A 27,840-nucleotide genomic window follows, 5' to 3' on the forward strand; every position below is an offset into this window, starting at 1 on the left:
CCAGCTGTGAAAGGGGCGGAGTGTTCCGGAGGTGGGCTGGGACTTAGGAATGAACCTGAACCTCGCGGGAGGCGGAGCAGGGCGAGGTTAAAGATGGCGGCTGGCTAGCTCTCTTCCTACGGCGCTCCCTGAGGCGATTATCTAGGCTAATGGCGAGAGAGACTAAACCGTCTGAGTCAGCTGACTCATCTCTAACCGGTAGCTCAAAAGGTTTTATTGTAAAAAAAAACAGGAATAATGTAATGTGGTGGAGGAATGAGGAGGCTGGAGCTGAGCAGGGCAGGCAGGCAGGGAGGGAGACAGCAGAGTAGCAGGTAGGCAATGATCCTCGGCACAGGAGTTAACAAAGTTAACAAACGAGAAAATGTCACTTGGAAAAAGGTACTCGGGTAAATATGAAACTGAGCGGCCAAGATGAACACTACCACTGGGGGTTGAGACAACAATCTGGCCAGGAATGACCGGAGAACCGGAGTTATACTGTTGATCAGGTGTGTTGATGTAATCAAGAGGAGAATGTCTGCAGGAAAGGAATGCCTCACACACACACAACACACACACGCCCACACAGAGACAAACGACCCACAAAGAAAAGACCCACGAGGAACGCTGGCAGCACGGTTGGAACCGGGACAGATCTGCCAGTCGTGTCTGTATTTCTGGCTCCGTCAGCTCTCTCTCCGCACCACAGAAATGTGTTCCCCGATCAGAGAGAAAATTTGAAGAAATTCACATTAGGAAGTAAAGAAATTGAACATATAAACATTATACATATTTAGGCTTGAACATGGACAGACACCAAGCACATCATCTCAAAACAAAAAGAAAATTATATCAAATATTGGAACTAGGGATGCACCGATAGCGATACCAGTATCGGGTATCGGGTCCGATACTGTGCTCATGTACTCGTACTCGCAAAACGGCTCCGATACAACGGCACCGATGACACTTTACTGCAGCGCAATGTTAAGCTCTCGTCAGCATCTTTCGGGTCCTCACGCTCACCTCCCTGACGGTGCGGGCGAGACGGCCCTGACTTTCATTGCTACACGGGGTTTTGCCCGCACCCTCTGACTCGCGCGTCTCCTTGGTCCTTGTTTCAAGACAGGTCAGGTGGGTTGCCGACAACGTGCCTTTTACCTGGGCCGCGGCACAACGCGGTTGGGGCGTACTGAGGACAGTCCGCCCCGGTCGACAGTCGCACCGGGAGCACAGAGCCCCGTCACGGTGCGGCGAGGTCCGGGCGGGGAGCGCTGTATAGCTCCGGCCGCGAGCCACCTTTGCCCCGAGCCTTTCCATGCCGACCTAGAGCCGGTAGCGGCACACCGCCTCATATGCGGGACTCCCCCGCCTGCCGTGTGCCGCTCACACCCTCCAGCTGGCTGTTAACGAGGGTGTTTTGGCACAGAGAAGTACTCGTATCGGTACTCAGTATCGGCGAGTACCCTAAGTACTTGTACTCGTACTCGGTCTGAAAAAAAGTGTCTCGGTGCATCCCTAATTGGAACGAAACCACCAAATCAAAAAGTAAATTAGCATTTATATCTGAGCCTAAACAGAGAGTACATGGTAGCAGAGTACCTGACCACCCTGACTGATCGCAAACTAAAGGAAAACGCTGACAATGTCCAGACTGAGTGGACACAGCCTGGACATAGAAACAGGCTGTCACAGGGAGGACAGATTACAGGCACGCCAAGAAGAGTTCACTTTGTCATACAAGAGAGGTGGAGACAGTACTGTGAGAAATATCAGGATGTGACAGATGTTTTCTTTGAAAAAATAAATAACATATATCCTGAGTTTATCCATCATCCTCACAAACTGCCATATTTATGTGGGGTGAAAAATCAATGTGCAACATTAAAACATGTTGAGAGAGGAGAGAGAGCCCAGTCAAGAGCTTCATAGAAAACTAAACTTCATTGAGAGTGAAAATGGAGCTCAACAAGAATCGTCTGACAGCATCGGAGATATGACACCGATGAAGACAACGGGGGCGAGATGGAAAAAGGAAAAAATACACGGAAGCACAGGTAAGAAACACAAAATCTTTCTCCTACTCCTAGGAAACTCTCCGGACGTCTCTTCTGGGTCTGGTTGATCCACGTGTTGAGCTGAACAAATCCCAAGAGAAAAGCCTTTATCCTGCCCAGCTAACCTGGCTTATACTCGTATACTAGAACTCCGCAGCTTTCAGTCTTCTCAGCACTTCCACAGCAACCTACAAACTTTTTTTAAAACAGACAAATTTCCTGAGAGCAATATTTCCACACAGCTGAAAATGTTTCCACTCTCAACCAGACTTAACAGTCTGTCTCCAGGATGTGTTTTAGCCATGTTTATATCTTTATCACGCTGATCTGGCTTTGTAACTTCTTGCACTTCACTTTTTCTTCTTACTTACGCATGCAACAAGAGCACCATTTCCCCCTGGGTCAGATAATCAGCAGATACAATATTAGCTTCTACTGTTACGCCGACGTCACGCAACTTTATGACAACACAGACAAACTCTCTGATATAATGGACTGTCTCTCAGATATAAAATGCTGGATGTCACAAAATGTCCTTCAGCTCAACGACTCTTAATCATCCTTCTATTCAGGGGCGTGTCCAGACATTTTTGATAGGGGTGGGTATTCTCAGCAACAGAGAAACCTGAACTCCCAGGTGTAAACAAAAGTCACATCCCTCCTCACATACCAGCAAATCTTGTTTTAACATTGTAAAGTGAACTGTTAAATAATGCCAAAATAATTTGTAAATTCCCAAAGTAGGTTACATACAAAAGAAAATCCCTATTCTAAAACAGTCACTTTATAAAGTGCCAACAAAATTAAAATAAATAAGACTCTTTGGGCAAAAATATTTACTTGACAAAACTGTGCAAAACTTTACATGTGCAACAATGTAAATGGTTGGAGGTACAGACCGTGTAGAATATTTTATCAACAGAGATAGCTGACCTTACCAGAGCTTATGTGTGCATAAAAAAAGCTTACATCACTTGTAACAAATCTTGTTTCAACACTGATTTGTTACAGTAATAATGCTACAAAATAACCTGTGACTCCAAAAGCCAACATAAGAAAACAATGCACATTAAAAAACAGTCACTCTCCGCCTATAAAGTGCAAACATATTTAAAATACATACACCTCTTTGAACAAATTATTTAACCAAACAAATTATAAACTTTACATGTGCTACAGTGTTGAGGCCTATGAATGTGAGGTCAATCTGTGCAAGCAGACCTCTAGCATCAATGGACCTGTCTCTGTGATTTTCTGAACTTGTATTTTGAAGAACACACAACACAGCTGGTAATCTATCCATCAAATTCCTGCAAGCTACTGCTCTACATGCCCATCTTGTGTCACTTAATTTTTGTAACTCTCTAGGTGTGCCACCATACATCTCTTTCTGGACAGTAAGCCATTTTTGGTGCACATAAGAGCCTGACATGTATACATAGATCTTCTCAAGCAGTGAAAAGAAACAATCTGCCTCTGGAACTGACTTTACAGTGTCAACCAAGACCAGGTTTAGACAGTTCGCATTACAGTGGACATAAAACGCAGTTTTAGCCTCTGTCTTAATTCCGGCTGCCACACCCGAATGTTTACCACTCATTACTGAGGCGCCGTCATAACCTTGTCCAACAAGGTTTGATTTATACTGAAGGCCATAGCTTTCTAAGCACTTGATGATCATGTCACTAAGCCCCTTAGCATCCAGATTTTGTGCATGCTGGAATTCAAGGAAGCTTTCAAGAACAGCCCCATTGTAATAATATCGAAGTACTAATGACAGCTGCTCCTTTTTTTGCAGATCTTTGGTTTCATCAGCGATGATGGAGAATACCTCACTCTCTTTCACTTCTTTCACAATGGAATCCTGCACCATACTGGCTAAGAATTTCATTTTGTATGGTATTGCTTGTGTATTTTGCATTGCCTTTTGCTTTCATTTTTTTGGCTACCACGGGATTGTGTTTAGCAATCATTTCAAGAATTTCGAAGAAATTCCCTTTGTTGAGAATCTGATTTTTCATGCAACTTAAAGCCAGCATCTTTATACATTGCTTTTTTCCAATGTGAAAAGCCGGATTCTGAGGTAAAAACGGATTCTGACGTGCTAGGCAAAGAGAACTGTCTGCATGCATAGCAGTAAGCGGAGTCTTTCATTAGTGAGTACTCAAGCCATGAAAACGTGTTGTACCAAGATGGATTGAACGACCTCCTCTTCTCCCCTTGCATGGTTTTTGGATACATCTTTAACCGGGGTTGAGTGGGTCCTGCTGCTCTTGACTATGAAATATCTGTAAGTGACAAATGTATGGGAATCAGAACCTTTAAGTGTCATTTAAGTCACTGATTTGACTTAAATGAATTGTTACGACATACCAATAGGTCCGGGCCGGCTAAAAGGGGCTGCCACACCACTATCCCCCTGTGGATGGCCTGCAGGAACCTCTGGATTGTCAGCACTGGACACACCTGAAGCAATACAGAGATTTTATTAGTTTAATTATATTTAAAATTGCCACATTTAGCTTTTAAACACCAGTATTATTGATATCCTGATCCAAATAAAAGCAGATACTGTAATGTTTTTTTTTTGTTTTTTTTAAAAGGTAAAGCATACATACCCTGCTGCATATGTGACGGTAAGGGGCCTTCATCACAGGAATCTTCGCCTGACTCTGCAATAACACATAGGTTGTCATTAGAATGATAATGTGCCTAAAATATTAAGTATATTATACTTCATATGAAAAATGAATTGTTAAGACATACCAATAGGTCCGAGCCCGCCAAAAGGGGCTGCCACACCACTATCCCCCCGTGCATGGCCTGCAGGAACCTCTGGATTGTCAGCACTGGACACACCTGAAGCAATACAGAGATTTTATCAGTTTAATTATATTTCAAAATTGTCACATTTAGCTTTTAAACACCAGTGTTATTAATATAATGATCCAAATAAAAGCGGATATTGTAATGTTTAAAAACATTACAACAACAAAAAAAAAAAGGTAAAGCATACATACTGTGCTGTGTATGTGACGGTAAAGGGCCTTCATCACAGGAATCTTCATTTGACTCTGCAATAACACATAGGTTGTCATTAGAATGATAATAAAATGTGCCTAAAATATTAAGCATATTATACTTCATATGAAAAATGAATTGTTAAGACATACCAATAGGTCCGAGCCCGCCATATGGGGCTGCCACACCACTATCCCCCTGTGCATGGCCTGCAGGAACCTCTGGATTGTCAGCACTGGACACACCTGAAGCAATACAGAGATTTTATCAGTTCATTTATATGTCAAATTGTCACATTTAGGCTTTTCACACCAGTAAAATTTGTCTACACGCTTAATGACAGTATATGCCACTGTAGTATAAGTGAAATATCCCAGTTCGAATCAATGCACATAATGTTTTAAAGAAGGTAAATTCATACATACCCTGATGTGTATGTGATGTTGAGGGATTTTCATCTTTACCATCCACATGTGACTATAATAATACATAAGCTGTGATTAGAATGATAATACAATCAGCCTTTCCTAAGTAAACTAAATGAGTAAGTTCAAACATGAGAACAAACTTGAACTATCAGGATTTCACATACCTATGTGTACAGCTGAAGCTGAAGGCTGTTTCAGGACAAGCTGGCTCTCATCCTCTGACTGACTGCTCTGCCCCTGCTCTGCCTCTATTTTGGATTTCTTTCTTTTGAAGAAATCCTTTATATTCTGATTTCTTTTCATACTGTAATAGTCCCATAATGCACGACATTCTTATATGTTGTACAATAGATAATTGTGCATACACACAAATGAAAACGAAATGTAATTGATGTTACACGGGTCTAACATAACAATGTTACGCAGTACAGAATAGCTAAATGTTAGCTTCAGCATCGTTGACAGTCAAAACAGTGTTTGCTAATGAGATGAGATGATGACAGCCTCGTGCCAATTACAATAAAAAGAAATAAAACAAGACCGTTACAGCTTCTAACTACAGGCACAGTAAGTGTAGTAAAATGTAGGCTACTCACATCTTTCACGACGACGCTCCAGAGACGTGTTGCTTCGATAGACTGACTGTAGAAAAAAAGTTTGTTTCACCTGTAGGTTCACCTGCTCAAACTTCTTCTTCTTCGCGCCTTTTTTTTGCAGGCTACATACTACTTTAGCGCATCTCTGCCTCTCAGGTTTGAGAAGGAACTGCAACTCTAAACAAGAGTGCAGTTTACATTCAGTGCCGTGGCCCGCCTCTGACTGGGCATATAGCCAATCATATTTTAAGATATTGCTGTGGCACTTGGGGTGGCCAATCAGATTTCAGGGGTGGCCTGTGCCACCCAAGGCCACTCCCTGAACACGCCAGTGCTTCTATTTGCCCCCCACAAAACCGGACTAATGAGTTAGCAAAGAATCTTGGCAACCTGTCATCTAACATCGCGCAGTCTGCCCGCAACCTGGGTGTGGTCTTTGACTCCGAGCTCTGCTTTGATTCACTTTATTCAGGGCTCAGTCAAAAAGCCATATCCCGTCTCCAACTTGTTCAGAACGCGGCAGCCAGACTATTAACAAACTCTAAGAGACAAGACCATATCACACCCATCCTTGCAACACATCACTGGCTCCCAGTCAGGTATCGTATTGTTTTTAAAATTTTACTGATTACTTTTAAAGCCCTATATGACCTTGCCCCTAACTACATTTTAGAATTACTCGAGCCCTTCGAGCCCAGCCGCTGCCTGCGCTCCTCAGGTAGGACCCTCCTCACTGTTACCACAGCCTGTCTCATTACAAAGGGAGACCAGGAGTTTCCGTTAGAACCCCACAGCTGTGGAACTCCCTGGATTAAAGGTAGGATTGGATCACCAAATCAGGATCAAACATCTTTGGATCTGCATTGAAATACCCAGTTTTCAGATCAGACCAGAATGTAATCCAATCCAAGCGCTATAATCCTGTGATCTGATTTTGAAATACCGGCTCCTGATGATAAGAATCGGTGTGTTTTCGTTAGCCGTTAATATCTACGTAGTGAGCGGGTCTTCTTCACTGAGTCCGCCATGTTGCACCACCATGTTTCTACAGTAGCCCAGAAGAGCTCGGGCCGGAGTCGATGACGTTACTCGCTCCCGTGACTTGCTCCCGTCGCTGCCGCCGCTCGCTCTTTCTTGCTTCACCACTCCGGCATACACACATGACCCATACTACTCTTACAGCTGGCTCTAGAGATGGACATTCACACGTCGGCCACCGTAGCTCTTCTACACACTTGGCATACGAGGGAGGCTTCAGTTGGTTGTAAATCTCCTCACCTCACCTCAGATCCTACACACTGCTCCTTTAACTCAAGTGTTGTCTCATGTGAAGCAGCGGAGAAAAAACAGTAAAGGAGAAACAAACCCAAGGCTGATGCAATGAATGCTAGCAGACACCACAGATCTTCGTTTGGGCTTTAGTGATCTACTAATCAACCACAAAGTCAGGCCATTGTTGTGTTTAGGTGCGTGTGTGTGTAAAAGAGACACACGCACACACACACACATTAGAGTCCCTGTGAAAGTTGCTCCACCAGTTGAACAGATGACTCAGCAGCACACCTCCGCCCAGCTATACTGGACACGCCCATCACTGTCTCTTCCTCATGTCATCATGAGCTGAAGAGACATCTGACCTCGGGACTGCACAGAAGAGAGACAAGAAGAAAAAAGAGAAAAGCTTTACTAAGGTGTGAAGAAGACGAGCATTTCAACAGGTACTGACTATTGATGAAGCTTTACTGTGATGATTAGACTGTAAACCAGTTCTCTGTATCGTGTCAGACAAACCTGTGTGTGTTGACTAGTCACAGCGCTGAGCACAAACCTGTTAAAAACTAAAGGCTTTTATTCAAAGTTACAACAGACCTTTTAGAGCAGGGTGTTGGGCAGCAAGATTTAAATATACTGTATATGATTTCAGAAATTATACTGAGTCACGTTTTTTGATTTTCAGCTTGACCCACAGCCAATTTACTCTGCTATTACTCAACAGAGTGAAAACATTAAGCACGAGAGCACGTCTGACTATTTAACTTATATTTATCGAACATTACTCGACGTTACCGTAAGGGGTGGAAACATGCAAGTCACAAAATAATGGAACCTTAATATTGAATTTGTAATGAAGATAACCTTGTCCACATCACATACTTTAATGTACTTGTGGTCTGTGTGTCGTACTTTAAAGTTCCTATAGGTCAGATAGAATAGCTCTGAATCACACCAGTGAAAGGACATTGATTTATTCTGTGTGCTGCCGTGACTGGGTGACGCTATAGTCTCTTAAGAGTAGAACTGAAATAACCCATCTAAGGTGGAATAAGAACAATTTTGAATAAATAAATAAAAAAGAATATGTATATATATATATATATATATATATATTTATATATATTTTTTGAAATGTGTATATATATATTTATTTATTTTTTAAATTTAGATATATATATCTGCGTCTCCGGAGCCACATGTGGCTCTTTAGCCCCTCTCCAGTGGCTCCATGTGGATTTTTTAAAAAAATTAGTGGAAATGAATAACTGTTTTTTTGTTTACATTTACATTTTTATTCATCATTGTTGTAGGTCTATGGTACCACGGAGTATTAGGGCCACATTGAGGAAAATAAAATAAATCTGAGATTTCGAGAATAAAGTCATAGGTTTATGAGAAAAGAAGTCGTGGCATTATGAGAATAATAATATTATGACGACTTTTTTCTCGTAAAGTTATGACTTTATTCTCGTAACATTACAACCTTTTTCCTTAATATTATTACTTTATTCTCGTAATATTACGACTTTTTTTTCTCGTAAAGTAATGACTTTCTTCTCGTAACATTACGACTTTTGTGGCTCCAGACAGATTTTCTTGTTTTTATTTGCCTAAAATGGCTCTTTTGATATTAAAGGTTGCTGACCCCTGCTTTAGAGCTACTCAGTGATTTGCTATTGCACTTCCATAAAGTTGGGGGATGGTAGAGACAGATTTAAGAAAAGAATGGTCCAAAATCTAAAGAGTAAAGCATAGACATCCTGCTTTGGCCTCTCTTTAGTCCCTACTATGGCTCAGGCTCCCAATGGCAGTACTAAACTTAAACTTTATTACATACGTCATATACATACAGGTTACATACATGAAATTTGACCTTTGTATGTACCCTTTCCTAAGTGTTTATGATGGGTTAAAGCACCCAGGAAGCAACTTGGGGTTCGGTGTCTCTCTCAGGGACGCTGGGACATGCAGACAGTAGGAGCCGGGGATGTAACCGCCAACCTATAGCGGTTAAAGACCATCAATTCTCCCCACTGAGCTACAAATCACCTCCTGTATCCATGACTAGGAAACTGACCTTTATGTGGGAAATCAGTGGAGTTAAATCACAGTAGTCCAATTTAGATGATGTGCTCATTAACAATGTTGTTGGATATTCACAAAATTCAGCCAATGATGTTGATGTGTTTCCCTCTCTGTGTGTTTTGTCTACTGCTGCTCAGTATGGGCTCTAGCCAGAGCAGCGAGAAATTACACTGCAACCGCTACCTGGACGGACAGGGTCCTCCATCACTGGTACAACAAGGTACTTCACACACACATCTAAACCAATTCTCTGTGTCTGTCAAGCTTTCAATGTTGTTCTTCTACTTACTTCTGGATCATTTGACTAAAGCTGGCCTGCTGTCTGTGCAGCTAGTGAAGAGGTGAATGGGGTGAACGGAGTACTGCCCGGCTGCCAGCCAAAGGGCCAGATGACCTGGGTGATCCTCCACAGAGACCTGAGAGGATTCCCTGATGACAACACTCTTCAGATCAACTACAAATTCCCAGATGGAATCCAGTCGGTAAGCTTGGCTAAAAACCTCACTGCGAATCTATTTAAAGTTGAGTTATAGTGGATCCACTCTACACTATCTGCTATCTATCTCGTGATTGTTTGGCTTCTGGTTCGTGTGCATATGCAGATTCCCTGGAATCTGTTGAAATCACAACCCAGATGAGGCTAGGATTATTTCATAGTATGAATCTTAGCATTGGAAAAAAACATTTTTTATGTGCATAACAACTTTTTTTGGATGACAGACAAAACTGGAGATGGTGTGCATAGTACTTAATTCAAAAGAAAAAATAATGATGTGCAGCTAGGCTTGGCTAAAACCTCTCTTTTTAGTGCCTCTTCTTGTGTAGGTGGCCCTCTTTTTCTGTGTGTGTGTGTGTGTGTGTGTGTGTTTAATGTTCTTAAACTGTGTATGTGTTTGGTTTATATTGTTAAAACAACTTGATGTCATAGGAAGGTGTATAAATAGCACAACATTATAAGGACATATGTGTCATGAGAGCGCATTTCAACCTTTTCACGTGTCATTTGTATGCCACACAACAAAAACTACGTCAATGGTCGCAGTTAGGTTTAGGCAACAAAACCACTTAGTTAGGATTAGGATAAATATCGTTGTTGGTCTTAAAATAAGTAAAATACGTACACAATAAACATAAGTACAAAAAACACGTCACAAAGATCGCTAACGTCACTAAAAACGCGTCACAAACGTCACTAATGTCACTAACATCACTAAAAACACGTCACTAACATCACTAAAGTCACTTACTTCACTAAAAACAAGTCACTAAAAACACGTCACTAACGTCACTAAAAACACGTCACTAAAAACACATCACTAACATCACTAAAGTCACTAACGTCACTAAAAACAAGTCACTAAAAACACGGCACTAACGTCACTAAAAACACGTCACTAAAAACACGGCACTAACGTCACTAAAAACACGTCACTAAAAACACGTCACAAACGTCACTAATGTCACTAACGTCACTAAAAATACATCCCAAACATCACTAACGTCACTAAAAACACATCAAAACATCACTAACGTCACAAACGTCACTAATGTCATTAAAAACACGTCACTAACGTCACTAAAAACACATCACTAACGTCACTAAAAACAAATCACTAACTTCACTAAAAACACGTCACAAACGTCACTAGTGTCACTAAAAACACGTCACTGACGTCACTAAAAACACATCACTAACGTCACTAAAAACACATCACTAACATCACTAAAAACACGTCACTTACGTCACTAGTGTCACTAAAAACACGTCACTAACGTCACTAAAAACACATCACAAACATCACTGTCACTAACGTCACTAAAAACACATCACTAATGTCACTAACGTCACTGTTGCTAACGTCACTAAAAACACGTCACTAACGGCACTAAAGTCACTAACGTCACCAAAAACAAGTCACTAAAAACACGTCACTAACGTCACTAAAAACACATCAGAAACGTCACTAATGTCACTATGGTAACTAAAAACACGTCACTAACGTCACTAAAAACACGTCACTAACATCACTAAAACCATGTCACTAACGTCACTAAAAACACATCAGAAACGTCACTAATGTCACTAACGTAACTAAAAACACGTCACAAACGTCACTAAAAACACGTCACTAAGGTCACTAACGTCACTAAAAACACGTCACTAACATCACTAAAACCATGCCACTAACGTCACTAAAAACATGCCACTAACGTCACTAAAAACACGTCACTAAAAACACGTCACTAACGTCACTAAAAACACGTCGCTAACGTCACTAAAAAAACACATCACTAATGTCACTAAAAACCCGTCAATAATGTTACTAAAAACACGTCACTAACGTTACTAAAAACACATCACTAACGTTACTAAAAACACATCACCCATGGGTGAAACCCATGGCAGGTTTGAAGTGTATGCATGTCTGTGAAGCCAAAGACAAATCTCCACACGAGTGGACAATACAGATGTCTATCTTAGTGTACTGAAAGCACTGTACCAAGAACAGAACAAAAGAAAGAGATGACAATCACTTCAACAGAAAGAGAAACAGTAAAGGAGCTCAGAGCAGAGCACCGGTTTCTGTGGGCAGCATTCTCTCTAGGAAAGAAGCTGATGATCCGGTTAGTCCGGTTGGCACAGCAACAGATGGAACTGATAAACAATGAAACCTTCACGCTGCGGCACGAGATTTAATTGGGTTATATGCTAGTGTTGAAACCACTTATATTATTTTATATATAAGGTCAAGATAAATATATTTTTCAAAAAAAAAAAAAATCACAAACAAGAGAACAAATTTGCGGCCAACCAGTGAGGTTGCAGTTTGGATTCATGCCTGTCCAAAATGTCATCACCTAATCATTTTATCCTGTTAGACATTTGTGAAATTGTCATAATTAGCGTATGAATTGTTTTCTGAGGTCACAGTGACCTTGACCTTTGACCACCGAATTCGAATCAGTTCATCCTTGAGTCCAAGTGGATGTTTGTGCCATATTTGAAGAAGAAATCACGTTCATGAGAATGGGACGGACGGACCGAGAGACAATCCTCCGGCCACGGCTGTCGCTGGCGTGAAGCAGTAAAAATGATATAATGCCCGGGACACACCAGGAACATCAGCAGCGCGTGGCGGCTGCGTTACCTGTTGTTTTTTATTTCGGTGTCCGTGTTAACAGGTTAGAGCAGCAACACTGCCCGCGCGTCTCACGCACGTCACCAGCGCGTCTCAGCTTCTAGCGAATAGAGGTCTCGCCTATTTTTGACTAGTGCCGCGCGCGTCTCACAGCAATAACAGACAGTGAAAGTGATCTATTGAAAGTATATTGACATCATATCAGCTACATTACTACAGTTTCGATGTCTATCTGTAGAATATGTTACAGAGATGAAAAAAAGTAAAGACTTATTTTTAGAATAAACACTTCCTGCTTTAATTTCAAAATAAAAGCACTCGAGCGTTTTTTCTGTGGATAGAGTTCCTCCATTTGTTAACACGAGGCTTTTATTCTGAAATATGTGCCGGACAGTGTTCTAGAACATGCAGTGACTTGGAGAGCTCCATGAATGAATATAGTACGGAGTTTTAATTGTGGATTATTACTATTATTTACAAATTACCACACATTTCTTAACCTTTCTCTGTCTAAAATAAATATAAATGTTTTAAAAATATTTATAATGAAATGAAATGGCCATTAAAAGGCCAACTCTATGTAGAAAGAAAGGGCTGACAGCAGCAGCTGCAGCAGCAGAAAGGCAGCAGACACGCAGCTGACACACAGCTGGTGTGAACACCTGACGCGTGAATCACGCAGCCGCCACGCGCTCCTGACGTTCCCTGTGTCAGCATTTTGATTGCTGCCAGGAATTACATTTTTATCAAAACAATAAGATGATGTTTACACTGACGCCAACGTATTCTCTCCAATATCAGCTCCCAGAAAAACTTCAGCTTGATTGAGGACTAAAACTTGCCTGCTGCAACTCACGGTACTTAGCTGTGGTTATACAAGCCTTGATGAGTACAGTGTGGTTAAACTGAAGCAACAAAAACATGAGTTTGAGGAAGATGGTGTGAAACGAAGAGTTAGACTGGACATAAACCATGTGCTTTGCATGCCCAACCATCTGTCCTGACCTCATCCCTGCGACTGTAGAACTACATCACAGCTCTGTAGCGGAGCAAAACATGCAGTGAACTTTATTGGGGGAGCTATTCTGTTTCCTTCAAGTATGAGCCAAAGCAAATGAATTGTACTTAAAGGTCCCATATTGTAACAAGTGAGCTTTCCATGTTTTTTATATTATAAAATAGGTTAAAGTGATATATAAATACAGTGAAAGTATCAAAACACTCAATCCATGGAGAAATACACACAGCCCGTATTCAGAAATTGTGCGTTTGAGACAAGCCGTTAGGATTTCTGTCCATTTGCGATGTCACAAATCTACAATATTTAGACCATTTCACAGTTTCAAACATAAACATACTAAATGTGTCCCAGTTCCTGTTGCAGTGCATGTGAATGACATCAGCTGACAGGATGTAAACATGGACCCAAGCTGTTTCCTAGCAACACAATTCCGCTGACATTTTGTTGAAATGCACTAAAACGGAGCGTTTCAGACAGAGCATGAATACGGGTATATTCAGACAGACAGTATGAGAAAAATAATGTGTTTTTTGAACATTAAAGCATGTAAACATGTTCTAGTAGAAACCCAAAATACAAGCACGGACCTGAAAATGAGCACGATATGAGACCTTTAAATAGAATCCATTGGAGACAGAGCTGTTTACCAGGGCTATTAGTCGACTAATCGGTCGTTTTGGTCTCAGTCCACTAAGATTTCTTTAGTCGATTAGACATTTTTATACTTTTTTCACGCTGAATGACTTATTTCCAAGAAACTTATTAAACACAAGATTTATTGTGTGATTCTTTGTGATGAAACTCAGTTTTACAGTTTTAGATCTGTTAATTAAATCAACTAATCGATAAGTCGACAAAACCATATGAGCGTTAGTCGACAAAGAATGTCTTTGGTGGAGGACAGCCCTTGCTATTTCCTGTGCCTCTGAAACTTAACATGTCTTCCTGCAGGAGAAACACCCTCAGCCTGGCCAGCCTTACGCAGGGCTTCGGCTCTGTGCTTATCTGCCTGACAACCGCGAGGGTCGGAGGATTCTCAAGCTACTGGAGAAGGCCTTCAACCAGCAGCTCCTGTTTACTGTTGCCACCAACGCAAATGGAGAGGACACGGTCGCTACAGCGTCCATTCCCCTAAAAACACAACCGGACGGAGCGTGAGTAAATATTAGAACCACAGTCTTCCAATGCCCAATATTATGTAAATCAAATGTGATATAAAAACTAGAAATTGATGATTGACCAATTGAGATGGTCTGAAAAGGAGTTACCTTCGTGTCAATGGTGGAAATAAGTGCCTCGGGCACTCAAAAAACGGGGAATTAAAAGGGTTTTCTTTATCTGCATCTTTGAAATATGACATTATTGGATTGAAAGGTAAACCATTACTATTGGCTGAATAAGGTCAGGATCAGTTAACTACATCGTTTTAATCGGTTTTATTAATTTAAGAGCAGTCAGTCAGTTTGAGAGTGACAGCAGGTTCTATTCCTGTCTCTTCAGTTTTAATACTGAAGCTGCCCAGTAATATTCTCTGTATATATACAGTATAAAGTTTAATTATTCTACTTCTGCAGTGCACTTGTTTTGCCCTTAATGTAATAAAGTAATTGTCTCTGTGTAATTTGTGTGCTTTCAGTGACGGCTACCCAGATGCTGACTACCTGAAGAATGTGAAGAAGCTACTGAGGGATAGAGGCATTGAATAACACACGACACACACTGCTTGATCGACAGATATGAAGGCAGAGACTTCAAATTAAAGTTTATCTCTGAATGACCAGAGAACCTGTGCTATAGATACACACATATATATAAATGACTAGAAAATGTCTTTTTTAAAAAATAGTATGGATGGTTGTTGTTGTCAGTGTGTGATCTTGAGTGTAATCTGTGTATTAATACATTATTTGAGTTCTAAGTTTTTTTAATTTATTATAACATGTACTCCAACTTTTGATGGTGTCTTGTGTCCCTTGTGTGAAGCAAAGATTTAATTGGATAACTACAGAAATTATAATAATAATAATTATAATAATATGAAGCAAATAATCACTAACCGATGTTTTTGAAAATACATGTTAAATTTGTAATTTGTTAACAGGATATGTTATATGTTAACAACTAAGCCATAAATAAATGACATGGAACTTTCAGTTATGCTGGTTTTGAGCATTACTCTACCTTTTGCACTACCATCATTCCCACTAAACTAAAGTCTCTCTCGGTATCCTGTATATATATACCTATGTATACTGTATGTATATAAGGATTAGTAGAAAACTAACTGTTTATATTGTTTTATTTAATTTTATTCTATTCTAATTTAAATATTTCTATATTATGTTGTGTTGTGTGTGTAGTATGAAGAGACTACAGTACAGTCCAACTAGCATTTCATTGTTGTGTGGTATGGACCCAAATGCAGCACAAACACTGGAAGGTAACGTCGATTATATCGTTTATTCACAGCGTACACGGGAACCAGGTCAAGCAGGTAAGTAAACTCACAATGCTGATTTAGTTGAAGGCTGGAAGCCTTGAGAGTCTTTCGGGGGGTGTACGGGGGCTCGACCCGGGTGGGCCGAACCGGAGTACCGGTGAGTCCGGAGCTAGCGTGAGCCACGTGTGTCCACCAAACGAGTGCGGCAGCACAAACAAAGTCAATAGTCCACAGCGATCCACCGGGTATAACAGGTAGGGAAACTCACACTGCGATACCGTCGTCAGAAAAGCACCAAACAGCCCACAGGAGGAGCAGACAGAAACCAGGAACGCTGAGGCAGAAACTGTAACAGCAATGATGCAGATGGCCAACACAAACCCACAATTCTTTGCTGTCTGAATATTCTATTCAATAATAGTGTAAGTGCCGTTGCATAAATATGTTCATGATATATAATTAGTAATTGATCACATAAGTTCATGCAATAAATAAATAAATAGATAATTCATTTAATGTAAGGTTAAAAATTTAAATATGATGTGAGTAAATTATTTGTTTCATACAGTTCAAAATGTGTAACAGGTAGAAGTGTTTCAGTCAAAAGTACATTAGTCCACTGTGTTTTACGTTCCGCCCCGGAACCAATGTTCCCTGTGTAGTACCACTACGACGGAATTCATTGAGGGACTGAAACAATCCAACGTACGTGAAGGAGCAGATGCCTTTCGCGGGCTCTGTAAAGTGTTTAAAGCTATGATTATCGACGTCTGAAGCTAAAAGCAGACAGTCAAAGAGACTTTCAAAAGGACTTTCATGGACTCAAGAACCTCTTTTCATGACAAGCGGCCAACGAGGTATTGTTGTTCTACCTGTAAATGCACTTCAACTCATGTTCCCGCCAATTTGTATTTTCCTTTGTTCTCATGCTATGTCAAGTGTATTTTACCGATATGCTTGTGCTATGTTGATTCGTAGTTTTCACGGCGTGTGCATGACGTGACTGAGAAGTGAAGCATCAGAGAAAGACGTGTCCAAGCAATAAACGCCCGTATCAAAGAACCGACCTGTGTCTGTGTTGTTGTGAAGAGAGCTACAGTGAAAACTCGCCTGCTCAACACAGGTAGGAGAGACGACACCGCAGCGGGTAACGGCGCGACGGAGATCCAGCAACAGATAAGCAAAGCCCATGGCGCATTGTTGCCATAGCAACCTCAAGCAACGGTGATTAGACTGTGGTGAAAGCGCAGCGTTCCATGCTGAAGCCAAGAAGTGCTCTACCACAATCTTCAAGTGAAAGTGGTGTGAGAAGTGGTTCAACTTGGAAACTGCAACTAAGGACTCATGTCTATTAACCTTTTACAGTGTGCTTAGCCTATGTGTTTGGGGATAAATCTAATGTGCTGGTGTTCGTGGTTGTTACATGTTATAAGGTTTAAAGGGGAACTCCATCCCATAAGTGAGGTTTAACAGTAATATGAATCCATAAGTAAGTGAAAGTCCTTTGTAAAGATTAAAGGAAATAGGACATTAAGATTTGTAAAATTGTGCATTTTACGAAAGTAACCAAGTTTAAAGGGCAATTTAAGTGAAATTTAAAGGGTTACTCTATTGATAGGAAAACCTTTTCTTATGTGAAGGATAAGTGATTTAATGCATTTCTAAGCATATTAGCTCTGAAATTAAGGTATGTTTGCATATTTGTGCCAAAAGTGATTTCAAATCTTATTTTTTTGTTTCGAAATTGAAGTCCACTTGAAGTCGAGATAACTTTAAATGTTGATACAGTTGTCTTGATACAATATTGAAGTCTATATTCAAAAGGGTTAGGCTTCTCATAATAGTCTTCACACAGTTATCAAGGATTTCATACAGTTAACAACCGTCCTTGCTACTCACATTTAGGCTTGCTGTAACTTACATGTACACATAGTCTAATAGAAATCCAATTCAATATTTGCACATACTCTTTAGCCATTCAAGTTATCTCAAAATGTCAGTTTCCAGCACTGAGACCTGCCTTGAAAATGCCAAATTACCCACTCAACCAAAAGCTACAGACACTGAATCTGAAGAAGAAGTGGAAGGGTTTCGAAGAAGTGAAAGAACACGAACCCTGACAGAGAAAGGAAGAGAACTTGAAAGGGCAAGGCTTAAGAGTGTACAACGCAGGTTCAGAATCGTCTATGAGAAGTGGAGGTATCATGCAAGATTAGGCAAGGAAATATTGATTGATGAGGCTTCCAACGATGAATTGAATGAACTAGTTGAGAACATAGAAAGCACCTGTTCTGATATAAAGGTAATTTATGAAGAGTTACGACGAACACAAACTCCTGAAACAGAACTGCGACGCAGAGTTGACACATGCATGTCGCTTTCAGGATTCATCATTCAAAAGGCAAAAAGGCAACTTAAAGGGCCTACAGCAGATGAAGAAGAAGAATCTTGGCCTGATGTTGGTTCGATCCTAGACTCAACAGGTTCTTTATCAAGACCACTGTCTCGTCAATCAAAATGTGGTTCTACGCGGTCTAGTATCTACTCAGTCAAAAGAAATGAAGCTGTGGCTGAAGCTGCCGCGTCTCAGGAAGTTTTAGCAGTGTTGGCTGAACAAGAAAAGGAAGTGACAGAACTTCAAAGGCTCGAGGCTGAAGATAAACAGCAGCTGGCACAATTTGAATCTGAGAACCTAGCCAGGCAACAGGCAATGCAAGACAAGCGTAGAAAGCTTGAGCGCCTACAGGAAGTCAAGAAGTTGAACGCTGCAAGAGCTCGAGTAAAGGTCTACAATCAAGTTGAAGAAAACTTTGAAGCTATTGACTTGCCGCAAGATGTTGAACTACCAGGAGAAAGCCAAGTTCTAAACCTCACGATTCCTACAGTCATTCCTCAATCACTGCCAGTTGTAACACCAACCCTAAATGCCTCAAGTCCCCCATTCGTTCCTCGACCCCTACCAGTTACAGGTCAAGCTCCAACAACTTTAACATCCATGTCTCAAGTGCAGAACAGCTCTGATTTGGTCAGCATGCTAACAGAAGCTATAAGTGCCAATCGTCTTCCAACACCAGAGCCTACATTGTTCACTGCAGATCCTTTGAAATTCAAAGACTGGCGACTATCCTTTGAAACATTAATAGATAGGAAAAACATTCCAAAGACTGAAAAACTTTATTACCTAAGAAAGTACTTGGGTGGCAACGCAAAGAAAGCAGTCGAAGGATTTTTCCTACTGGGCACCGAAGCAGCGTACGACGCAGCCTGGCAGCTGTTGGAAAAACGTTTTGGAGACCCATTCATTATAGGGAAGTCCTTCAGAGATAAGCTGCACGGATGGCCAAAAGTAAGCTCTAAAGATGGTTGTGAGCTAAGAGAACTTGCAGACTTCCTCAGGACCTGCGAGGCAGCAATGTCTCACATAAAGTCATTGGAAGTTCTCAATGACTGCAATGAGAATCAAAAAATTCTGCTGAAATTGCCAGATTGGTTGGCGTCCAGATGGAGCCGCAAAGCGATTGAAGTCAGACAAGCAAATGCTGAGTACCCACCATTCAAAGAGTTTGTAGACTTTGTATCGAAGGAAGCAGATATTGCTTGTGATCCCATAACCTCGATACAAGCGCTCAAGAGTATGGAAAGCGAGAAACCAAAATATTCACGAAGTCAAACCATTCAAGCAAAGACACTGTCCACAAACACAACACAGAGCAGCATTCCGACATGCATCTTCTGCGAAAGAATAGGACATGTCTTCACCAAGTGCAGAAGGTTCATTGAAAAGACAGTTCAAGAGCGTGTCAAGTTTGTGTATGCAGAGAAGCTTTGTTTTGGATGTTTGAAGACTGGTCATCATTCAAGAAATTGTGATAACAAGAGCACATGTGAAAGGTGTCAGAAAAAACACCCGACATGTTTGCATGATGACAAGTTCAAAGATCAAAGGTCGACAGCTCCAAAGGGAGCAGACAACTCAAAGTACAACGTAGACACCAAAGAAATAGCTGCAACCGCAACTACCAACAGAGTCATGCAAGACGGCCAAAGCACACAAACGTCTTCAATCATACCAGTTTGGGTCTCATCCACTAAACTGCCAGATCAAGAAGTTCTTGTCTATGCACTCTTAGACACGCAAAGCGATACAACCTTTATCCTGGACGAAGTGGCCCAGGACCTCAATACAAACAAGGAGAACGTTAGTTTGCGACTGTCTACAATGTCAACAAAGTCGACAGTCATACCCTGCCAGAAACTGTCAAATCTACAAGTAAGAGGATACAACTTGGAAAAGAGGATTCAATTGCCATCACTTTTCACACGAGAGTTCATTCCAGCAGAAAGGTCGCACATTCCGACTTCTGAAACAGCTCTAAAATGGCCTCATCTTGAACAATTGTCAGACAAGATTCCACCACCATTGGATTGCGAGGTAGGCCTTCTGATTGGCTATAACTGTCAACAAGCCCTTCTTCCAAGAGAGATCCTGTCCGGTGAAGAAAATTATCCATACGCACAGCGGACTGATCTTGGCTGGAGCATCGTTGGCTGCTCAAATCCAGCAACTGACTACGGTGATGCTATGGGAACCAGTCACAGAGTCATAGTGCGACAAGTGACACCTGCTGTGCAACCATCAGTTGAGCTAAAGAAAGAAGTGCACTTTGTGTGTAAAACTCAAGTCAAAGAGATAAATCCAACAGACATCATCAAGGCTCTCGAAGCTGACTTCACAGAGCACACTGCAGACGATAACCTAGTCTCTCAGGAAGACCTTCTCTTCTTGTCTAAAGTGAAAGAAGGTATAAGGCAGAAAGAAGATGGCCACTATGAACTCCCACTTCCTTTCAAGACAGACAAACCTAATCTCCCATGTGAAGAGGAAATGATGGGAGAAGTAGAAACGACTGACCCTGAGCTTCGCAAAGCACATGTTCACGCAGTCAAGACGAAAGAAGTGGATTCAATGGCGAACCGCTTCACTAAGTTTTCTGACTGGTCCAGAGCCGTGAGAGCAGTCGCCAGGCTCAAGAGATATGTCAGAGAATTCAAGGCACTTCAGAAAAGAACGAACGAAGCAACCAGTCTTGAAGAAAGAAGAGAAGCAGAAATCTTCATTATCAAGTTGGTGCAAGAAGAAGCCTTTGCTGAAGACATTCAAAAAATCAAACTCCAGAAAGAAAACACCCTGAACAAGCACAACAAGTTACACCAGTTGAATGCTTTCTTGGACAAGAACAATGTCCTCAGGGTGGGAGGACGGCTATCCTGATCAGCCTTACACCATGACGTAAAGCATCCCGCAATACTTCCGAAGAAATCTCATGTGTCAGCCCTGCTCATCAAACATCATCATGAATGTATACATCACCAAGGAAGAGGCATGACTATGAACGAGTTGCGTGCAAACGGAATATGGATCTTAGGATGCAGAAATGTTGTCTCCTCACATATTTACAAGTGTGTAAAATGTAGAAGATACAGAAGAACTACAGAGGTTCAACAAATGGCAGATCTGCCGGAAGAGAGAACTGAGACATCCCCTCCCTTTACCTACTGCGGCATCGATTGTTTCGGCCCTTTCATCGTAAAGGAAGGAAGAAAGGAATTAAAACGATATGGATTGTTGTTTACCTGCTTATGCTCGAGAGCAGTACATATAGAAACACTTGACGACTTGACAACAGACGCCTTCATGAATGCGCTGCGCGCATTTGTAGCCATCAGAGGACCTGTACGTCAATTAAGATGCGACCAGGGAACAAATTTCATGGGCGCCAAGAGAGTGTTTTCTGAGTTGCTCAAGGGAATGGATCAAGAACGTCAAAGAGCTATCGGTTGTGAATTTGTGATGAACGTCCCATCGGCAAGCCATATGGGTGGAGTCTGGGAGCGCCAAATTCGAACAATCCGAAGCATTCTAACTGTCATGCTTGATAAGTCAGCAAGCAGACTCGACACTACAACTCTGAGGACGTTTCTTTACGAAACAATGGCTATAATCAACAGCAGGCCACTAAGTGTCGAACATCTTCACGATCCTACCGGCCCAGAACCTCTCACACCCAACCATATACTGACCATGAAATCATCAGTCATTCTGCCCCCTCCTGGACAATTCTGCAAAGAAGACCTCTATCTGAGTAAAAGGTGGAGAAGAGTGCAGTTCCTAGCCAACGAATTTTGGCAAAGATGGAAGAGGGAATACCTGCTCAACCTTCAACAACGACAGAAATGGCAAAGAACATCCCGGAATTCACAAGTAGATGACATTGTGATTCTACAAGATGACAGCTCACCAAGAAACGAGTGGAAGCTCGCCAGAGTTGTGGAAGCTCACCCCAGTGCAGACGGCATGGTGCGAAAGCTGAAGCTACTAGTCAGTGACACTACACTTGATAAAGGAAAACCACATACTAGATCAGTTTACCTTGAAAGGCCTATTCACAAAGTAGTTACCTTGCTAGAGGCCAACTAAGTCACATACATAAGATCAGTCATTCCGACTTAAAACACTTTGTTGATTATTTTCATAATCTTTGTTTTAAAGAAAATCCCACATTCAGAGTTAATGAGTGATTTGGTGGGAGTGTAAGTGCCGTTGCATAAATGTGTTCATGATATATAATTAGTAATTGATCACATAAGTTCATGCAATAAATAAATAAATAGATAATTCATTTAATGTAAGGTTAAAAATTTAAATATGATGTGAGTAAATTATTTGTTTCATACAGTTCAAAATGTGTAACAGGTAGAAGTGTTTCAGTCAAAAGTACATTAGTCCACTGTGTTTTACGTTCCGCCCCGGAACCAATGTTCCCTGTGTAGTACCACTACGACGGAATTCATTGAGGGACTGAAACAATCCAACGTAAGTGAAGGAGCAGATGCCTTTCGCGGGCTCTGTAAAGTGTTTAAAGCTATGATTATCGACGTCTGAAGCTAAAAGCAGACAGTCAAAGAGACTTTCAAAAGGACTTTCATGGACTCAAGAACCTCTTTTCATGACAAGCGGCCAACGAGGTATTGTTGTTCTACCTGTAAATGCAATTTAACTCATGTTCCTGCCAATTTGTATTTTCCTTTGTTCTCATGCTATGTCAAGTGTATTTTACCGATATGCTTGTGCTATGTTGATTCGTAGTTTTCACGGCGTGTGCATGACGTGACTGAGAAGTGAAGCATCAGAGAAAGACGTGTCCAAGCAATAAACGCCCGTATCAAAGAACCGACCTGTGTCTGTGTTGTTGTGAAGAGAGCTACAAATAGTTTAAAGAGTCATGCTGAACCACCAAAGTGGTATGACTGTCAGTCACATACCAGGTACAGGTCCAGAGATCATGAGGGCCACAAATAATTTGAGGTATTCATACAACATGCATTATAAAGTTCACTTACAAAATACGTGGGTCCAGCTCAAGATCGGCAACGTGGTTGTGCACCTCTGGTTTTCCTGTTGCCCAGGCTCTCCTCCGTCAGCATGGCCTTGATTCTACATGTATCCAACTTCACCTCTAACAGACCAGTGGAAGAGAGACATGACCAACCGGCGATGCAGATTGTCAAAATGGACTGTAGCACTAGTAGTTAATTGCAGCATTCAAAGAATTTAAGAAAACAAACATAGAAGCATTCTAGGTGCAGGTCCAGATCATTTAAAGGTGAACCAGTGGCCTCTTGGTGTGGTGTCTCTATTCCCCCAGGCAAATGGATCATTCAGGTGAGCAGTGAAGAACACAGTGACGTATTGCAGGACTTCTTCTGTCTTGGAAAGTGGTTGGGGCTTCAGCGTTGGTGCGAGGAAAGGAGGTTACATCCCCTGTCCTGTTCCTTTTTACACTGTTTGATGGATAGAGGGCTATCTCATGCCACTGTTAAAGTGTATGCAGCAGCCATTTATTCCTGGCACAAGGGTTTTGGCGACAGACCAGTCTTTGGTCTGTGGTTTCTGCAGGGGGTCAGGAGGCAACGGCCAGTGATGCGCGCCTCCTCCCCGCAGTGGGAACTGCCATTGGTGCTCGAGGCGTTGGTGAAGGACCCCTTTCAGCCTCTAGAGCGTTCTTCTTTGAAGTCGCTGTCATTCAAGACAGCTTTGCTGCTTGCGTTAGCCTCAGAACTAAGAAAGAGGCGGTGTGTCCCAGTTGCTTGTTGTCGTGGTGACCGCAGCAGGGCTACTCTCAGACCGAACCTCTCCTTTGTTCCCTAGAACTTGAGGAGTTCATTGAGGTCAAGGGTCATACATCTGGATGTCCTCCACCACATGACGCAAGATCGCATCTGCTATTCCTGGTTCATGTGTTGGATGTTGAATGCACGGCCCCCCCTCAGGCTCAGTGGGGTGAGTGTCGAGGACGTATGTGCGGCGGCATAATGGTTGACGCCTTGCCCGTTCATACGGTTCTATCTCTTGGACATGTCGGACTTCTTTTCAGGGTCGGTGCTTGCTGGAACAACACAGAACTGGTGAAAAGGGTGGGGTGTGTGTGTCAGTTGGGTTGCACCTGACCCCCCCTCTGGGCATGATACACATATACATGTTCCCTTGCTCTTTGATGACCTGGAGAATGTGGTGTGCAGGGTGTCTACTGTTGTCTTTTTGACCCCTGCAGTGTTAGACCATGTCTTTACCCAGATCAGTTGTGTACTGTCTGGGTTGGTTAGAGCCCCCTATTCTCCGCTGCTGCAGCCTAGATTATAAAGAAGTAGATGGTCTGCAGTGTCTAAACCTTAGCCGGTCTGGATCAGTGTGTTTACGTCAATGTGGTGCCGCGGTTGTAACCATAGTTACCTCTACCAAAGAGGCTTGCCGCTCTTGCGCCGCTCGCTGAAGAGGGCATGGGATAGCTGGCATAGTATAACCCATAGAGTCCAGTAGAAGGCTCCGCTTGTGCTTATAGAACTAGGGTTACACTACCGTAACCTTTGTTTTAGCTGGCCGTGATGTGAATGTTGTCCATGCAGCAAAGAATAGATGAAAATGTTTAGATATGAAAATAAAGCACCGTGAAGCAATAAGGGAACCTTTGTTACCAATACATACTCCCTCGATCTACTCAGTCTGTTCAGAATTTAGTAGAAAGGCCTTCTCCTACTCTGCCCCCTGACCTACAACATGCTACAGTAGGAGTTGAAGCTGTCCAGTATGATTCCCTTAGGAGATTTTAAACTTCTTTTAAGAAATCTGGAGAGAGCGTCTTTGGAGGTTTGCTCTTGTACATAGTTTTAAACTACTACTTTGGTACTTTTACTTTATTTTAGGAATAGGTTTTTCTTAAACCAAAGTCCGGTGTGCTGAGGATCTCATCGCTGCTTTTTGCAGAGGATGTGGTCCAGCATTCACTGGATCGGTTCGCAGCCGAGTGTGAAGCAGTTGGGATGAGGAACAGCACCTCTAAATCTGAGGCCATGGTTCTCAGCAGGAAACCAGTGGATTGCGTACTCCGGGTAGGGAATGAGTCCCTTACCCCAAGTGAAGGAGTTCAAGTACCTCGGGGTCTTGTTTGCGAGTGAGGGGACTATGGAACGTGAGATTGGCCGGAGAATCGGAGCAGCAAGGGGTGGTATTGCATTCGCTTTACCACACTGTTGTGACGAAAAGAGAGCTGAGCCGGAAGGCAAAGCTCTCGGTCTACCGGTCAGTCTTCGTTCCTACTCTCACCTATGGTCATGAGGGCTGGGTCATGACCGAAAGAAGTAGATCACGGGTACAAGCGGCCGAAATGGGTTTTCTCAGGAGGGTGGCTGGCGTCTCCCTTAGAGATAGGGTGAGAAGCTCAGTCATCCGTGAGGGACTCGGAGTAGAGCTGCTGCTCCTTTGCATTGCAAGGAGCCAGCTGAGGTGGTTCGGGCATCTAGTAAGGGCGCCTCCCTAGGGAGGTGTTCCAGCCACGACCAGCTGGGAGGAGGCCACGGGGAAGACTTAGGACTAGGTGAAGAGATTATATCTCCACACTGGCCTGGGAACGCCTCGGGATCCCCCAGTCAGAGCTGGTTGATGTGGCCCGGGAAAGGGAAGTTTGGGGTCCCCTGCTGGAGCTGTTGTCGCGACCCGACCCAGATAAGCGGTTGAAGATGAGTAAACCTAAGTGAGTGGTTTTGTTGCCCTCTGTTGGTAATGCGTGTAATATTCACGCCTCTGTGAGGAAAAACGTGACACTGACACGCTATCCTCTGGTGGAAAGTCTTGTCTGTTACACGCGTTGGCGTGATATTGGGTTGTGCAACGAGAGAGCTGAAAGCTTAGGTAAATTTATTGCGCCCAAAAAAAAATTGTCAAAAACATTGAAACCATTTATTGTGACATATCATATACATGATCTTGTGATATTGCTCATTGCCTAATTACGTGCTACGATACTATGTTATTGTCTTTATTTTCGGAGAAATATCACATTGTGATTTACTCTATGATTGTCACCCTGATGTCACCCTGTGCAGTCACAGTTTTCCACAGGACTTAATATCATAATATTTGTTAATCTCAACGTTGATCTTCCCCACAGATCCCTCCAATGTGCGGTTCAGACACATTAGAGAATAAGAGAAGTTCCACTGAACAACAGTAAAGAGTTGGTGGGAAGAACTCTGCCGTTTATTGGTCTTATTTTTCTCTTCTTCCTTTATGCCCTACCTAAAGCCTTGCCGCTCCCTTATTGGTCCATATTGCCAAGTGTGAACTTTCACAGTTTAATGCAGGCCTGATGTTCTCTTCAAACTGAATTACAGCCAGGTCCTTGCACTCACAATAAAGTATAATCTCATTTGGGAGGCCTCTGTCATCCAGGAGCCTCTTAAACCACTTTCTCCTGGACGCTCACACACATACTCATCTGTCCACCACTGGCAGGTCACACAGTCTGTCAAATCTGTCAACACACACACACACACACACACACACACACACACAACGATGTAGTATTGTTTGTAGCTCCAGGGGCAGCTGTATAACCAATCCCAGTGTATTGAACTGAGGGAAGAGGAGGCTCACCATTCTTTATTTGCTATGTCAAAATTGTTCGGTTGTGCAAAAAAAGTATAATCCTTTCCTTTGCATATTTCCTCCCAGTCAGCTTTGAAAACAAATATCGAGTGAGATTTAAGTTGTGAAGTTCAGCCAAAGAAACACTACATAGATATTTTTATGTATCGGCGTTTCTCCTTCCTCCTCTGTCATCACCGTCCTTTTTGTTAGTGGTGATAAATGGTCCACAGCGGTGTTTCATTAAGCTCTTTAATTTGGCCCTCAATTAGAGTCCATCCCTTTTGGGAGACAAAGCAGATTGTGTGCCTGGTAATTACAAGACTTGAGGATGTCCAAGATGGATGTAATATGTATATATATTATGGCATGCCATTCAGGAAATTATTATATACAGTATATAACGTGAAATTTGAGAATATTGAATGAGATCCGGAATATATGGAATGAAACTCTGAGAATATGGAATGAAATCCTGAATATATGGAATGAAATCCTGAAAACATGAAATGAAATCCTGAATATATGGAATGAAATCCTGAATATATGGAATGGAATCCTGAATATATGGAATGAAACTCTGTTTTAGGTCATTATCCGTACAGATCTTGGTGCTGCTCGACGTATGTGACACCATGAGCGAGTCAGCACGACATCTAGTATAAGCAATCCTAAGTAATGAGGAGATAATTAACACCCTGGTGAATGTGTGTACCACGGGTCAAAATAATACTGGTAAACATATTTAACACCGTTCTATAGATGAAGAGTGTATTCACATTCAATATATTCAGGATTTCATTCCATATTCTTA

General features: G+C 42.0%; 1 protein-coding gene and 2 long non-coding RNA genes across 3 annotated transcripts; all 3 read left to right on the plus strand.

Moving 5' to 3' along the window:
* The first annotated feature begins 7,646 nt into the window (after positions 1 to 7,646).
* dtx3l1 (deltex E3 ubiquitin ligase 3L1) lies at positions 7,647 to 15,560 on the plus strand. Its single transcript, XM_037756282.1, has 5 exons — positions 7,647 to 7,802; positions 9,582 to 9,664; positions 9,775 to 9,926; positions 14,557 to 14,759; positions 15,242 to 15,560. Exons 2-5 carry the CDS (start codon positions 9,583 to 9,585, stop codon positions 15,309 to 15,311), a joined length of 507 nt encoding a protein of 168 aa, XP_037612210.1. The 5' UTR covers positions 7,647 to 7,802; position 9,582; the 3' UTR covers positions 15,312 to 15,560.
* A 1,039-nt stretch (positions 15,561 to 16,599) lies between these two features.
* Positions 16,600 to 17,579, plus strand: LOC119480216. Its single transcript, XR_005204856.1, has 2 exons — positions 16,600 to 16,902; positions 17,024 to 17,579. It is a non-coding gene; the product is annotated as an uncharacterized LOC119480216 (long non-coding RNA).
* Positions 17,580 to 22,768: 5,189 nt separating this feature from the next.
* Positions 22,769 to 23,276, plus strand: LOC119480279. The gene is made up of 2 exons (XR_005204866.1): positions 22,769 to 23,071; positions 23,193 to 23,276. It is a non-coding gene; the product is annotated as an uncharacterized LOC119480279 (long non-coding RNA).
* Positions 23,277 to 27,840: the final 4,564 nt, after the last annotated feature.

The sequence above is a fragment of the Sebastes umbrosus genome, chromosome 21 (assembly GCF_015220745.1).
Source record: "Sebastes umbrosus isolate fSebUmb1 chromosome 21, fSebUmb1.pri, whole genome shotgun sequence".
Lineage (NCBI taxonomy): Eukaryota > Metazoa > Chordata > Actinopteri > Perciformes > Sebastidae > Sebastes > Sebastes umbrosus.